The following is a 17,011-nucleotide window of genomic DNA, read 5'->3' as shown; positions in this document are numbered from 1 at the left end:
GTGGGTAAAAAACAAGCTAAAGACTGGGAATAAATATTTGCAAACCACAGGTTGGTTCGCACCCCTCTTGGTAGCCTCCCTGGCGTAATCTGAAGTCAGCCCCAGTACTCAGAGGGCAGGGAGAGACTGAAGAATGAGGCAGGCCACTCCAGGTTGGCAGGCAGCAGTTTCAATAAGCAAAGGAAACTTACATATGAGGCGTGTCTTGGGCGCCAGCAAGGTGAATGAATCCCCGTACCTGCTCTCCAAATGTTAAGCCCTAACTGGGCAGTCATGTATACCGTTCTCAACACCACCTCATTATTTCAGGACGGTGTCCTTGGAGCAGCCTGGGGGAGCAGGAAAGGCAAGCAGAACCCACATTTCCAGGACAGGGAAGGGGTGAGGAGATTCCGAGTGCCCCTATCCAGCTCGTGGGTCAACTGGAAATCATGTACTTTTGTGTTCCCCAACACTTCAACCCTCGTGATCAGCTTAGAATCTCATCTTCCCCCTCTTCCATAATAAGCCCTGAGTGGTCAACAAGGGGTTTCATTAGTGTGGAGGTGGCTCTTTTGGTGGCTATCTGGCCACATTGGAGGCAGATTAAGACTATAATATCCAAACTCAGTGACGTTTCTATCGAGAGCCCCAGGATCCAAACCATTGATTTATTAAATCCCCTAGAATGGGGGTTGTATCACTCAGGGCGATTACTTGTGTCCCTGTGTCATTTGGTAAAGATAATACATTAGCAGACTTATCAGATAGGAACACATGTATTCTGTTTGGATAATGGCACAGGTGTCTCTTTGCAAGGCAGAAATAATGTCCAAGGCCATCCTATCTGGGAGGACAACTTTTCTATTAGAGTCATTCAGTGCTCAGTAATGGTAGGTTTCACTGGCTATCATTCAGGGCTTGCTGAGTGAACTTAGTAAAGGCTTCTGTGTGTGCTATAACACCTTCCAGGCCTATGGAAGGAACAAAGACAAGAACCAGATGATCCTACCAGTGCAAAATACAAGGTGTCTCCCTGGCCTGAAGGAGATTGGCAGCCATTGTTACCAAAGGCTGGATTTTCCCCTTTGCCTAGGGAAAGCCCAGGGCATAATGGCCCAAACATCCAGGTGGAAGCTGTGGCCAAAGATCTGTGTCATATAACCCATATAACCATTGTGTTTTATTTGGTGCTACCCAACAAATACTGGACATTGCAACCAATCAGTGCCAAACCCATCACTACCCCTTAATATGACAGAATGACTACACAGCTCTCCTGGTATCCATCCAATGTATCTAATATGATTGGGTTGATTTTGTTTAGAGTGATTTTTTTTTTTTTGCTCCCAACACAGGGGTGCCCGGGTGTTCAAATGCCCATAATCTGGAGTAAAACATATAAACCCATCCCAAATGTGAGCATAACCATCCATTGCTCTGATGGTAGTATTTCCAAGACCTTTTTGGTAAGCAATTTGACTCTTACAGTTTGCTTTCCAGAAGAATACCCACATCCAGGGTCATTAGTGTGTGTCACGCCATGTTTCTGGGTTAGTATTGGTAATACCAGATGGACTAAGAATACTAGCCTTAGATTGTTGTTGTTGTTGCTTTATTGCTTTAGGGCTTACTGATCACATCCCTGAAGGAGTGATATGCATTTTGGCAATTCTGACAAGCTAGAGAGGGGCAACCGCCCACATATTCAATAATTGGATTGATTTCTTTGTCAGGCACACAAGTGGGCCCCTAGTAGAAAGATATGTTTATCAGGTGCCCCTCCTGTGACTAGACGCCACAGGAGCATGTCTAAAGGCCAAAAAGATATTTTGTGAAAAATTGTATGGCGACGTCTCCCCCTTCACAAGAATTACATCTGTGGCCCGATCCTTAGATGGTCATGCAGACTTAGGAATTTGACCTGCTGTGCATACCCAACATGTTGGTCAGGGCAGACAGCATAAGGAGGTGGGGTGGGGGCAGGATATGCCAGACCAGGACCCCCACCTTCTCCTGTTTTCAATACTGCGTGTTCCCTTCCATGTAGATGTGTTCCCACAGGTTCAGCAGCTCATAGCAGGACGATGGGATCCCAGTGGGGACTGAGAAGTTCCCCTTCACCCAAAGGTTCAAAGTAACTCACTCATCCCAGCAGCGCATCCCATTGCAAATTCTGGTAAATAATTCCTCTTCCAGATGTGAGGGGGACTGCTGTTCTCAGCAGCAAAGCACGGAACTGATCTGCTGTGAGGATGGAAGCAGTGGCTGTTTCCTGCCACTTCCGCACCCCTACAGTACCAGGTGCCTTGGCAGGGGTCCCCAGTCTGGCATATGGGGCAATAGGTTCTACTGGTTGATCATTCAAAGGTATTAAAGCCTGGGACAATACTTTGGTCCATCCAGCCAAGATGGTTTAACCTATTAACAAGTTAATCTGTCGCTTTAATATTCCATTTTTTTCCTTTCTATTAACCCTGCTACTCATGGGTTATAAGGGAGATGAAGCTTCTTTTTAGTGGCATGTTTTTTGCCCAGTCTGGGATATCATGACTTTTGAAATGGGATGCCCAATTACCATCTATTCAATGAGGGTATCCATATCAAGGAGGATATAAGCAATTTGCCAATCCCTTGCCTGTTGGGAACTCCAGTGAATGGTTCCAGACTCTTTTGGCAGTTGCTTTGGGTGTTGTTTAGAACATACAGGACAGGTTGTTGCTTCATTAACCAAGTCACCGTATTTCAAGGGCAATCCAGCACCCCTGGCAATAGGCCATCCCACCCAGGCATTGTTAAGGTCACTCTATGCACCGGATCTGCTGTACCTAGTGGAGGGTCAGTAGCTAAAACTTGTACCTGAGGGGCACCTGGGTGGCTCAGTTGGTTAAGTGTCTGACTTCAGCTCAGGTCACGATCTTGTGGTTTGTCAGTTTGAGCCCAGCGTCGGGCTCTGTGCTGACAGCTTGGAGTCTGGAGCCTGCTTTGGATTCTGTGTCTCCCCCTCTCTGCCACCCCCCGCCCATTCACATTCTGTCTTTCTCTCTCTCTCTCTCTCTCTCTCTCAAAAATAAACATTAAAAAAAATAAAACTTGTGCCTGAGCTAGGACATCAGCTTTCTGTTTGCAAGGGGATGTCAGTGCCTTGTGAGACAGGACGTGAAAAACAGTGAGGGCCACCTTAGGCGCTTGTAGATGGACCCAAAAGTCTTTCCATGTATCTTGACCCCACTAGGGTTTATTCATACTCCATCCACCCCTCAGCTTCCCATTGTCGGAACCATAGGGCTTATCCCTTCAGAACAGCCCAGCTGTTAGTGCAGAGAGTTAATGGCCAGGACTCAGGACCATCACCAGCCAGACTACTCTGAGCTCAGCCCACTGGCCACTAAGGTTTGTTTCTGTTTCCATCCAGATGGTGTCCGTGTTGGGCTGAATAGCAACTACAGTCCATGTGGGCGGGGTTCGCCTAGACTAGACCGATCTGTATAGGCAGCATCAGCGGGAATCTCCCCTGCCCCCCTCTTTACAGGGATACCATAGGAATAGGGGTGGGAGCATCTGGAGGATGTATATATACTCCATGGGGCCTAGCAGCCCTAGAGACAGTGAACTTGTGCATAGGGCCGTCCTCTACTGTAAATAGACCTGCCACTTAGTCAAAATGCGGGTTTGAGTCATAGCAAAGGTGGGTTGACGGAACATATACTTAACTCACCCCTTGACTGGGAAGTTCTCATGACAATGTGTTGTTCCTTAGAGGCTCCACCTGGAAGAGTACTGTGTGCTCCATGGGGGTGTATCAGCTTTCTGTCTCCTTCATTTAGACCAAAGTCTTGGCGGTATTGTCTCCTTCTCTTGTTTTTGTCGCAGTGCCCAATCGACACCGTCTGGAGTCACGGACACATTTAACTCAAATGGGACCCCTGCTTGATATATGCCAAGGGCTTTAGTCTGCTTTGTGAGCATTTTTGCCTTCCCAAAGGCAGCCTGCTGCTCTCATCCCCGGTCCCACACCTACCCTTTCATTATCAGGTAATATAAGGGACAGAGGCACTGTGCCATGTGGGGAATAAAAGTCCTCTGGAGACCTTAACATTCTTACAAAGGCCTGCACCTCTTTCATATTCTTGGGGGTTGGGCAAGCTTGCATCTATCTTATCAATCACAGCTTCAGGGACAACATGGGTCTAACCCAACAAGACAACTCCCAGAAACTTCACAGCGGTGTCTGGGCCTTGAATTTTCTGTCGGTCCGTTGCCTACCCTCTCCCTCACAGATGCTCCAGCAAAGCCTGCAAGATGTCCTGGCAGGAGAGGCAGATCTTCCTATGTTAATATTACAACATCAATATCATGGGCCCATCTCATTGATGTGGGGAAGGACAACAAGGACAGGTCTCGGGCTTCCATCCCATGACACACAGTGGGGCTATGCAGGTAACCTTGGAGGAGCGCTTCGAAGGTCTATTGTTGCCCCTCTTATGTGACAGTAAATTGATCTTGTGACTCAGGGGCCAGGGGTATACTGAAAAAGGTATTTGCTAAGTCTAGCACAGCACGATACCTTCCTAGGACTGTGGCTAAGGTGTTTAAGATGATGGCAATGTTGGGCACTATCTTATTTAGTTTCCAGTCGTCCATCATCAACTGCCATGAGCCATCTGGCTTTTTTACTGGTCATACAGGGCTGTTGAAACTACTATGGGCAGTAGTGTAGCTCTAGATGGTTTCCCTATAATCCCAGGAAATTTATATTTATGTTTGACATTTACCATCCTATGTGAGGACAGCAGGCTTACTGGTTCCCAGTTGGTGCTTCTCCTCAGCATGGGTTTGATTCCTCTAACCTGGAGGTATCAGAGGTTTGCAGTCTGATCTTGTAGGATGGATATCAATGCCCAATATGTTCTCTGGTATTGGAGAGATAAAAACCCCCATAGTCACAGGGAGGGCAGAGAAGATGTCCAAGAGGACCTTTCTGACCATAACTGTCTGTCCTCCATGACTACTGATGGCACTGAAAGGGGCAGAAAACCTCTGAGAGTTACCATATATTAGAGTACATTTAGCTTCAGTATCCACCCGTGCTGTCGCCTTTTATGGATTTCTGGAAGACCAATGAACATAGGGCCTCTGATCACCTCCAGTGGCCCTCACCTGGAGGCAATCTTGGCCTGCATCTTATACCCAGGGTGAGGGACACATCCATCCCAAACAGGCATGTATCCCTGAGGCCTCTGGTGGAACAGGGGGTACATCAGGGATGACAGGAGTGGATGAGACAGATCTAAACTGTTACTCAGGTTCTAAGGCTTTCCATAGGCCAACCCAGTCTATCTGTTTAGGCAGGGTCCCCACAGCAATGAGGTCACACTATATTTGCTTCCAGGTTATTCTGACTGGATCCTTGAGAGCAGGTTGGGATAGCCTTTTAGCTTTCCTGGCTCCCCTCTATCTCTAGCCCATGTCTGTTCCCAGGATCTGTCAGTTTCCTCCAGTTGAACAATGGATTGCCCAACATGGTAAACATCTCATACATGGGCTCGGCATGGATATCAGTGTTGGGGACAGACTGGAGAATCTTGGCTTTGGTCCATGCAGTGAACGTGGTCTGAAAAGGGCCTGAAAAGACAGAAGCATTGATCACCTGTCTCATTCCCAGATTCCTGAAAATTTGCTGTACCTCCTCTATCGATTTCCAGATTCCTACATGCCCAGGGAGATACCCCTAATCGGGCCAAGCCTCCTCTACAGGATAAAATAATCCAATCTATAAGGAAGTGAGTACTTTGCATCTCTTGGGCACCATACAGGTGCTGCCAGAGGGCAAGGTGTGTGGTGATGTTGCTCATTTTCTCTGCCTCCTGCTGGGTCAGAGAAACACCACCACCCCTGTATCCTATATCCACACTAACCATGCCAGGATATCTTCCCTGGCCTTTTGCTGAAACTGACATCTATATCAATAAGCACAGTTGGAGTGTATTCTCTCATCATCAATGTTTCCTGAACTGGGGGCTGTCCCGCTGCTTAGGGTTGCTGTTGCTGTGCTTTTGTTTTTTGTTGTGTTAGGGGTGCAACAGCATGGGGCATTCCATCCACTTCCCTGTCAATCACCACAATCTCTTCCTCCTCATTCCCATCATTCTCCCAGGGATTGAATGTCTTAGCTTGCCAATTGGATTTAGTCACAAGCACTGCCTTTGTCTGAAGCTCCTTGCACCCTCCCAGCTTTGCAAAAGGGCATGAGAAGGTCTCTAACTTATTGTCCTTCAACTCCCATCATGTCTGCCAGCCCCAGAGCCATCAGCCTAGTGGACATTCTCATGTCCTTTTCTAATCTTAGCTTGTCTTCTAACTTCCTGACATGAGCCTCAGCCTCCAGTTGGGCATCGATGGCCAGTCGAACTGCCCATTAGTATAGGCCAGCCCACTGCGGCCACCACATGCCTCACTTCCTTGCTGCAGAGCACAACGCACAATTACTCCAACAAGCACACCAGCCGGCATTTTCAGGGCATCCCTGCACTCAGAGGATGGTCCACAAGTATCTAAAATACAGACCACTCCTCCCCACAAAGAGGTCGATGGCCAACACTGGATTTCCCCCATGGATGCTTCTTTTCCAAGGCCCATCTCTTCTGTCTTCTGGCTCTCTTGCCAATTGGTTCGCAACCCTCCTGGGAGCTTCCCTGGTGTGATCTAAAATCATCTACAGTACTTGGAGGGCAGGGAGAGACCAAAGAAAAAGATAGGCCACTCCTGGTTAGTGGGTTGCAATTTTATGAAGCAAAGGGAACTTACAAATGAGGCTTGTCGTGGGCAACTGAAAGATGAGTGGATCCCCAGACTCACCCTCCAAATCTTCAGTTTATAAAGAGGACTTAACTGTGCTTAGTCACATATAGCATGCAGGTGTTTTCAAACACCACATCACCATTTCAAGACTACATCCTTGGAGCAGCCTCTGGGAAGAGGAAAGGCAAGCAGAACCTACATTCCGAGGACAGGGGAGGGGGTGAGGAGCCTCCAAGTGTCTGTGTCCAGGTCGCGGGTCAATCAGCAATCATGTCTTTTTGATGATGTTCCCCAATACCACATATCTGACAAAAGATTAGTGTACGGAATATGTAAAGAAACTCAATAGTATAAAACTAAACAATATAATAAGTAATTAGAAAAATGGGCAAGAGGGGTGCCTGGGTGGTTCAGTCAGTTGAGTATCCAACTCTTGATTTTGGCTCAAGTCATGATCTCATGGTTCATGGGATCAAGCCCTCCATCGAGCTCTGCGCTGACACCATGGAGCCTGATTGGGATTCTCTTTCCCTCTCTCACTGCCCCTCCCTCCCTCAAAATAAGTAAACAAAGATTTTTTTCAAAAAGAAAATGGGCAAGAGATGAACAGGCATTTCTCCAAAGTATACACAATGGCAAATAAGCACATATAAACACGTTCAACTTCATTAATCATTAGTGGAATGCAAATTAAAAGCACAATGAGATATCCCTCTGTATCTATCAGAATTGACAAAGTAAAAAAAGTAAAAAATAGTGACTCCACCAAGTGCTGGCAAGGATGGAGAGAAATGGGATCACATCCCTCATGATGCTATGACTACTTTGTAACAGTTTGGAAGTTACTCTAAAACTAAGTATGAAACCACCTTACACAACTACACTCTTGGGACTTATCCCAAAACAATGGAACCTTTTGTTCATACAAACACTTGTACACAAGTGTTCATAGTAGCTTTTTTTTTTATTTGAGAGAGAGAGAGAGAGAGAGAGAGCAAGCAGGGAAGGGAAAGAGAGAGGGGACAGAATCCCAAGCAGGCTCCACAGTGTAAGCACAGAGCCCAATGTGGGTCCTGAACCCACAAACCGTGAGATCATGACCTGAGCTGAACTCAAGAGTCAGACGCTTAACTGACTGAGCCACCCAGGCACCCCATTTTTTTTAAATAGCTAAAAACTAAAAATAACCCAGATGTCCTTCAATGGGTGAACAGTTAAACAAACTGTGGTATGTCCAAATCATAGGACACCACTTAGCAATAAAAATAAATGATACAAGAAACAAGTTGGATGAATCTCCAGAGAATTATTCTGAGAGAAAAGAAGCCAATCCCAAAAGACTACATACCTTTTGTATTCCATTTATAAAAATTCTTGAAATGCTAAAATTATAGAAGTGGAGAAGAGTTTAGGGGTTGCCAAGGTGCTAACTGGGGGAGAGGGTGTGGCCGTAAAAGGGTATTTTGGTGGAGATAGAACTAGTCTGTATCTTGAGTGTGGTGATGGTGGACACGTGAGCCTAGAAGGTGATAAAATTGCATAGAACTAAACACACACAGCCAAGCACAAATGATTACAAGTGAAATTGGGGATTCTGCACATGATCACAGGATTCTATCAACGTCTATAGACACTGACTGTGATTCTGTATTGTAGTTCTGCAAGATGCTAAGTGAGAAAAACTGGGTAAAGGGTCCAGGAGATGTCTCTATTGTTTCTTACAGCTACATGTGAATCTCCAAGTATCTCAAGATAAAGTTTTGTTTGTTTCTTTTTTTAATGTTTATTTATTTTTGAAAGAGAGACAGAGTACGAGCAGGGAAGGGGCAGAGAGAGAGGGAGACACAGAATCCAAAGCAGGCTCCAGGCTCTGAGCTGTCAGCACAGAGCCCGATGCAGGGCTTGAACCCACAAAACATGAGATCATGACAGGAACCAAAGTCAGACGCTTAACTGACTGAGCCACCCAGGGGCCCCTGTTTTGTTTCTTAAAAATTCATTAACCAAGGGGCGCCTGGGTGGCTCAGTTGGTTGAGTGTCCGACTTTGGCTCAGGTCGTGATCTCACAGTCCGTGAGTTTGAGCCCCGCGTCGGGCTCTGTGCTGACAGCTCAGAGCCTGGAGCCTGTTTCAGATTCTGTGTCTCCTTCTCTCTCTGACCCTCCCCCACTCATGCTCTCTCTACCTCAAAAATAAATAAACGTTAAAAAGTTAAAAAAAAAAAAAAACATTAACCAAGACTTAAAAAGAAATCTTTTGAACCAACTCTTTCCAAACATCAGTTGGACAAAAACTTTATACACTAAGAATAATAACATGGCAGATATACCCTAATTATTCACTAAAACGGTTATGAAAAGCATAGTCTATTTTATTTGAAGGATTAAAAAAAGCATAATTGATTTATGAAACTAAGGAAACTAAGTTTTCTTAGGAAACTAAGGGAACTAAGTTTTTAGGAAACTAAGTTTTTTCAGTCCTTACCTTAGGAAATGCACTATAAAAAATAAGAAATATAAAAAGCTGAAATACAGTGATGGTTGCACAACAGCGTGAATGTACTTAATGCCACGGACCTGTACACTTAAAAAAAACGTTAAGGGGCACCTGGGGGGCTCAGTTGGTTAAGCATCCAACTTCGGCTTAGGGCCCATGGGTTCCAGCCCCAGCTCTCAACGCAGAGCTGGCTTCAGATTCTGACTCTCTCTCTCTCTCTCTCTCTCTCTCTCTCTCTCTGCCCCTCCCCAACTAGCTGTCTCTCGCAAAAATAAACATTTGAAAGAAATTGTTAAGATGGTAAATTTTGTATTATGTATATTTTACTACAATGTTTTAAAAATGGAAACATAAAATCCCCTGTAATACCATGACGTAAAGACTACTGGTGGGTACACACACACACACACACACACACACACACACAAATATTGTGTGTTCTTCCCAACTTTTCCCCATGTATACAACATATAGATGTGTTCAAAGGAAAAGGTGCGATCATACACTAAATGGTACCTTTAATCTGCTTTACTCCTAACACAGGCCAGCCTCACCCCTGCCCATCAGCAAACCTGCGCTCCCAGCGTCACCATCTCCCTGCATCCCCGCACCTTCCTGCTACAGTCGCGGCTCCCAGGGACGTTTGCAATTATCCACGTTCATGAGGCCGCGATGGAAACACCTTTCCGCGCTCCTGATTTCATCCCAGTGACCAGACACACGAAGGGCATCGCAGGTGGAATTTCCCCCTAGGAGGACCCGGGCTGGGAAAAGAAACTGGGGACGGCCCTGAAACGTGTCACGCGGGGTCACGAGGCCAGCAGCTCAGACGCCCTGGACTGACAGCGGGGAACCCCCTGCCCTGAAGGATCGAACCAGGGGTGCCATTAGGGGAAGTCCCGAGTGATGAAGCTCCAGGTAGGAAGACCTGTTCAACTGCCCCACTACGGTACACCTGCCCCACTTCCGGTATACCTGCCCAGCTTCCGGTATGTCTAGGTCCGCCAAGAGCCTCCCATCCATTGCCGCGCATGCGCGATGGCAAATCGAGGCCACACCCCCACACCCGGATGGCGCCCTCTTTCCGCTTCCGGGAGAGCCGTGCTACTAGAGATTCCCACCCAGAGTCCGCCCAACGCATGCGCATGCGCCCCAACGAGTGGCGCCGCGACCCTGCCCCTCCCAGGCTCTGATCTGCCACTTCAGCTGGTTCTTAAACGGCCTTGGGCCTCAGGACACCTGTCCCTAAGCTCGCCTCCTGCGGAAACATCCAGGCTTGGTCTCCGAACACACTCCCGTTGGAAACCAAAATCTGCAGCAACCAACCGCCACCTCCACCAACCCAGGGTCTTCAGCTCAAGCATGACGCAGCCTCACACTGGATTCAGGGACTCCTGGTCTAAACACTCACGGAGCAGCCCTCCACCCATAACAGGTCCCTGAATCCAGCAGCCCAAACCACCATGCCTAATAAACACAGAAGTATACTAAGGCAGACTCAGCGGGACACTCTGACTCTATCTTCAAGCTTGTTCTAACCTAGAGCCACACCTCATAGGTCCTACCTGCTTCCCCGCCCCCATCTCTTCACCACCAGATTCCACCTAAGTACGGGATTCCATCTCAGACATACAAAACCTACACCCAAGAGCTGGGGCCTCCACCAATCTGGGTCTGTAGGCCAGTTACTTAGAAAAAGACATCACAGATGCCTGCCAGGAACATATTTTGTGCCCACAAACTACCACTCCTCCCACCCCCTTACTTCCACCCACCTGAACATCCTGTGGGCTCTCCCACAGCAGAAGGTGCATCTGCACTGAGGTCATTTCCCCTGGACAACCGCAGTCTGCCCCTGGACCCACCCTGCCAAGAATGGTGCCCCCCATGCCATTCCCTCCCAAATGCATTCACATCTGAGCACACAAACAGCCCCAGCCCACCAAGAACTTACATCTCTAACCCGGGCTTCCATCAACCCCAGTTTCACATCCTCACCCACCACCATTTGTTCCCATGTCTCAGGTTTGGCCCACAGAGTCTAACAAAACCTCTCTGCCTGCATCTCTGAATGGAAAAGGGGGCCTGTCTAGCTGTTTTTCTCTCTGACCTCAGTCTGCAGTCCTTAATGGATTCTGGACTCTCCATCCCAACCCAGATAGACAACTCGGGGTGGGTTTCCCACCTCCCCATATTGAGGGAAACTGTGTCTTGTCCACATAGCCATCCAGGTACTAAAGATGTGCCTAATGCACGCACCAGGGTCCCAAGTCATTGGGTGGGGAAATCAATTTAGAACCATAGGTTAGGAATAGCGTTTTAAAAACATATTAGAGAAGCACCTGGGTGGCTCAGTCGGTTAAGCATCAGACTTCAGCTCAGGTCATGATCTCACAGTCTGTGAGTTAGAGCCCCTGCCTCGGGCTCTGTGCTGACAGCTCAGAGCCTGGAGCCTGCTTCTGATTCTGTGTCTCCCTCTTTCTCTGCCCCTCCCCTGCTCACGCTTTGTCTCTCTGTCTCTCTCTCAAAAATAAGTAAACATTAAAAAATTAAAAACATATTAGAACACGGTAGGAACAAAGATCAAAGATTATACTCAATGGATCAAGATTAAATCACAAAGAAAATTAGAAAGTATTGGTAATGATGAAAATGAAAGCACAACATTGGATTATTTGTTTTTTGGGTGTTGAGTTTGATAAGTGCTTTATGGATTTTGGATACTAATCCTTTATCATATACATCATTTGCAAATATCTCCTCCCATTCAGTAAGCTGCCTTTTAGTTTTCTTAACTGTTTCCTTTGCTGTGCAGAAGCTTTTTATCTTGATGAAGTCCAAATAGTTTATTTTTGCTTTTGTTTTATTTTTGACATGTCGAGTAAGAAGCCGCTCTAGTTGAGGTCAAAGAGGTTGCTGCCTGTGTACTCCTCTAGGATCTTGATGTTTTCCTGTCTCACATTTAGGTTTTTCACCCATTTTGAATTTATTTTTGTGTACGGTGTAAGAAAGTGGTCCAGGTTCATGCTTTTGCATGTGGCTGTCCAGTTTTTCCCAACACATTTATTGAAGAGACTGTCTTTTTTCCAATGGATATTCTTTCCTGCTTTGTCAAAGATTCATTGACCATGCAGTTCTGGGTCCATTTGAGTTTGCTATTCTTTTTTATTAAAAAAAAAATTTTTTTTAGAGAGATGGGGGGATGGGGCAGAGGGAGAGGGAGAGGGAGAGATAGGATTAGGCAGGCTCCACACCCAATGTGGAGCCCAATGCAGGCCTCGATCTCATAACATGAGATCATGACCTGAGCAGAAATGAAGAGTCAGATGCTTGACTGAACCATCCAGGCCTCTCTCTGGGTTTTCTATTCTGCTCCATTGATCTGTGTGTCGGTTATTGCACCAGTTTGGTCACTACAGCTTTGTAATAGAACTTGAAGTCAGGAAGTCTGATGCCTCCAGCTGTGCTTTTCTTCTTGAAGATCACTTTGACCATTCGGGGTCTTTTGTGGTTCCATACAAATGTTAGGGTTGTCTGTTCTAGCTCTGTGAAAAATGCTGGCGGTATTTTGATAGGGATTGCATTAAATGTGTAGATTGCTTCGGGTAGTATAGACATGTTAACAATACCTGTTCTTCCAATCATAGTGAAAGTTTGACTTCTTCCCTGCTGATATAGATGCCTTTTATTGCTTTTTGTTGTCGGATTACTGAGGACCGGACTTCCAGTACTATATTAAATAACAGTGGTGAAAGTCTTATTCCTGATTGTAGATGAAAAGCTCTCTGTTTTCCCCCATTGAGGATGATATTAGCTGTGGGTCTTTCATATATGGCCCTTATGATGTTGAAGTATGTTCTCTGCATTCCTACTTTGTTGAGGGTTTTTATAAGAATGGATGCCATACTTTGTCAAATGATTTTTCTGCATCTTTTGAGAGGATCATATGGCTCTTATCCTCTCTTCTATTAATGTGGTGTAACATGTTGATTGATTTGTGAATACTTAACCACACTTGCAGCCCAGGAATAAATCCCATTTGAGCATGGTGAATGATTCGTTTAATGCACTGTTTGATTTGATTTGCTAGTATTTTGTTGAGAATTTTTACATCCGTGTTCATCATGGATATTGGGCTGTAATTCTTTTTTAGTGGGGTCTTTGTCTGGTTTTGGCATCAAGGTAATGCTGGCCTTGAGGAATGATTTTGGAAGTTTTCCTTCCATTTCTATATTTTAGAAAATATTTGCAAATGACATATATGATTAAGGGTTAGTATCCAAAATTTATAAAGAACTTATCAAACTCAATACCCAAAAAATAAATAATCCAGTTAAAAAATGGGCAGAAGCCATGAATGGACACTTTTCCAAAGAAAATATCCAGATGGATAACAGACACATGAAAAGATGTTCAACATCACTCATCATCATGGAAAAAGAAATAAAAACTACAATGAGATATCACCTCACACCTGTCAGAATGACTAAAGTTAACAACATGGGAAACAACAGATGTTGGCAAGGATGTGGAGAAAGGGGAACATTCTTGCACAGTTGGTAGGAATGCAAACTGGTGCAGCCACTATGGAAAACAGTATGTAAGTTCCCCCAAAAAGTTAAAAATAGAACTACCTTATACTACTGGGTATTTATCCAAGGCATACAAAAACGGATTCAAATAGGCACATGCACTCCAATATTTATAACAGCATTACTAACAATAGCCAAATTATGGAAACAGCCCAAGTGTCTATCAATTGATGGATGGATAAAGAAGATGTAGTATATATATATATATATATATATATATATATATATATATATATAACGGAATATTAGCCATATAAAAGAATGAAATCTTGCCATTTACAATGATGTTTATGGAGCTAGAGTGTGTTACGATAAGTGAAATAAATCAGTCAGAGAAAGACATACCATACCATATGATTTCACTCATAGGTGGAATTTAAGAAAGTAAACAAATGAACAAGGGGGGGAAAGAGAGAAGCAAACCAGAAAACAGACTCTTAACTAGAGAGAACACACTGAGGGGTGGTGGAGGGGTGATGGGTGGGGGATGCGTTAAATGAGTGATGGGTATTAAGGAGGGCACTTGTTGTGTTGAGCACTGGGTGTTGCATGTAAGTGATGAATCACTAAATTCTACTTCTGAAACTAACATTACACTATATGTTAACTAACTAGAATTTAAATAAAAACTTGAAACAAAAAAAGAAAAGAAAATGAAGACACAACATGCCAAACTTACAGGGTGCAGCTGAAGCGTACTTATAGGGAAATTTATGGTTGCAATGCCTGTATTAAAGCAAAAAAAAATCTCAAATTAATAACCTAATCTTTTTCTTAAAGGCACAGAAATAAGAACAAATTAAAGCAATTAGGAGGAAATAAGAGATTAGAGCAAATAGTACGGAACTATAGACTAGAGTAACATCAGAGGAAAATGAATTAAACCAAAAGTAGGTTCTTTGCAAAGATCAGCAAAATGTACAAATCTTTAGCTAGACCAAATAAGAAAAAAAAAAAAAAGACACGACTTCAATACTAAAGTAGAAAAGAGGGGATATTACTACTGATCTTACTGATACAAAAGGGATATAAGAGAATGCTATGAACAACTGTATGCCAACTAATTATATAAAGGACAAATTCCTAGAGAGACACAAATTATCAAAACTGACTCAAGAATAAAAAGAAAATCAGGGGCGCCTGGGCGGCTCAGTTGGTTAAGTGTCTGACTTCGGCTCAGGTCACTATCTCACAGTTGGTGGGTTTGAGCCCCACGTCGAGCCCTGTGCTGACAGCTCAGCGCCTGGAGACTGTTTCCGATTCTGTGTCTCCCCCTCTCTCTCTCTGTCCCTCTCCTCCTCGCCCTCATTCTCACTCTGTCTCTCAAAACTAAAAATATCATATTTTTATGATAACATAAAAAAACATAAAATTAAAAATGTCATGTGTTGGGGCGCCTGGGTGGCTCAGTCGGTTAAGCGTCCGACTTCAGCTCAGGTCACGATCTCACGGTCCGTGAGTTCGAGCCCCGCGTCGGGCTCTGGGCTGATGGCTCAGAGCCTGGAGCCTGCTTCCGATTCTGTGTCTCCCTCTCTCTCTGCCCCTCCACCGTTCATGCTCTGTCTCTCTCTGTCTCAAAAATAAATAAAAAAATAAAAATAAAAATAAATTTAAAAAAATGTCATGTGTAAACCATACATCTAATAAAGAGCTGTATCTAGAATACTGAAAAAAAAGTGCTCACAACTCAATATTAAAGACAACCCAATTTTATATATATATATATAATATATATATATATATATATATATATATATATATATTATATATATATATAATATATATATTCTAATTTTATTTTATTATTTTTTAAAAATTTACATCCAAATTAGCCTATAGTGCAACGATTTCAGGAATAGATTCCTTAGTGCTCCTTCCCCATTTAGCCCATCCGCCCTCCCACACCCCCTCCAGTAACCCTCTGTTTGTTCTCCATATTTATGAGTCTCTTATGTTTTGTCCCCCTTCCTGCTTTTATATTATTTTTGTTTCCCTTCCCTTATGTTCATCTGTTCTGTGTCTTAAAGTCCTCATATGAGTGAAGTCATATGATATTTGTCTTTCTCTGACTAATTTCACTTAGCATAATACCCTCCAGTTCCATCCATGTAGTTGCAAATGGCAAGATTTCATTCTTTTTGATTGCCGAGTAATACTCCATTGTATATATAGACCACATCTTCTTTATCCATTCATGCATTGATGGACATTTGGGCTCTTTCCATACTTTGGCTATTGTTAACAGCGCTGCTATAAATATGGGGGTGCGTGTGTCCCTTTGAAACAGCACACCTGTATCCCTTGGATAAATGCCTAGTCGTGCAATTGCTGGGTCTTAGGGTAGTTCTATTTTTAGTTTTTTGAGGAACCTCCGTACTGTTTTCCAGAGTGGCTGCACCAGCTTGCATTCCCAATTTATATTTGTAATCTTTTAATGTTTATTTATGGGGGTGGGAGGCAGAAAGACACAGAGACAGAATCTGAAGCAGGCTCTAGGCTCTGAGCTGTCAGCGCAGAGCCCGATGCGAGGCTCAAACCCACGAACCGTGCAATCATGACCTGATCAAAGTCAGATGCTTAACTTACTGAGCCACCCAGGCACCCCAAGACAACCCAATTTTAAAATGGGCAAAGGATCTGAATAGACATTTCTCCAAAGAGGGCATACACATAGACAATAAGCACATGAAACGCTGCTCTGCTCGGTGTCATTAGCCCTCAGGGAAATGCAAGTCAAAAGCACAATGAGACACCACTTCACCCTCACTAGAATGGCTATAATCACAAATACAGATAATAACAAATGTTGTCGAAGATGTAGAGAAATTGCATGCTGCTGCTGGAAACGTAAAATGGGACAGCCACTTTGGGAAACACTCTGGCTGTGCCTCAAACATTTAAACATAAAGTTCCCATGCCCCCAGAAATTCCACTCTTAGGTAGGTACCCGGGAGAAAACATATGTTCACGCAAACTCTCGCACATGAATGTTCATTCATAGCAGCATTGTTTGTAATAGGCAAAACATAAAAATAACCCAACATCCATCAACTGATGAATGTATGGAGAAAATGTGATACATTCATACAATGGATTATTATTCAGCAATAAAAAGGAACGGAGTTGTGGTAGGCTCTACAATGT

At 44.4% G+C, this 17,011-nt stretch overlaps 1 protein-coding gene across 1 annotated transcript in view; it reads right to left on the bottom strand.

Annotated features, from left to right (window-relative positions):
- Positions 1 to 6,748: 6,748 nt before the first annotated feature.
- Positions 6,749 to 17,011, bottom strand: part of ZNF180 (zinc finger protein 180) — a 46,028-nt gene continuing 35,765 nt past the window's right edge. The window contains exon 4 of the mRNA XM_058708135.1: positions 6,749 to 7,085. Within this exon, the coding sequence (XP_058564118.1) occupies positions 7,038 to 7,085 (48 nt within the window). The 3' untranslated portion in view covers positions 6,749 to 7,037. The remainder of the gene's footprint in view (positions 7,086 to 17,011) is intronic.

Source organism: Neofelis nebulosa, chromosome 17, assembly GCF_028018385.1.
Source record: "Neofelis nebulosa isolate mNeoNeb1 chromosome 17, mNeoNeb1.pri, whole genome shotgun sequence".
NCBI lineage: Eukaryota > Metazoa > Chordata > Mammalia > Carnivora > Felidae > Neofelis > Neofelis nebulosa.
This window is presented reverse-complemented; position numbering and strand designations above follow the sequence as displayed.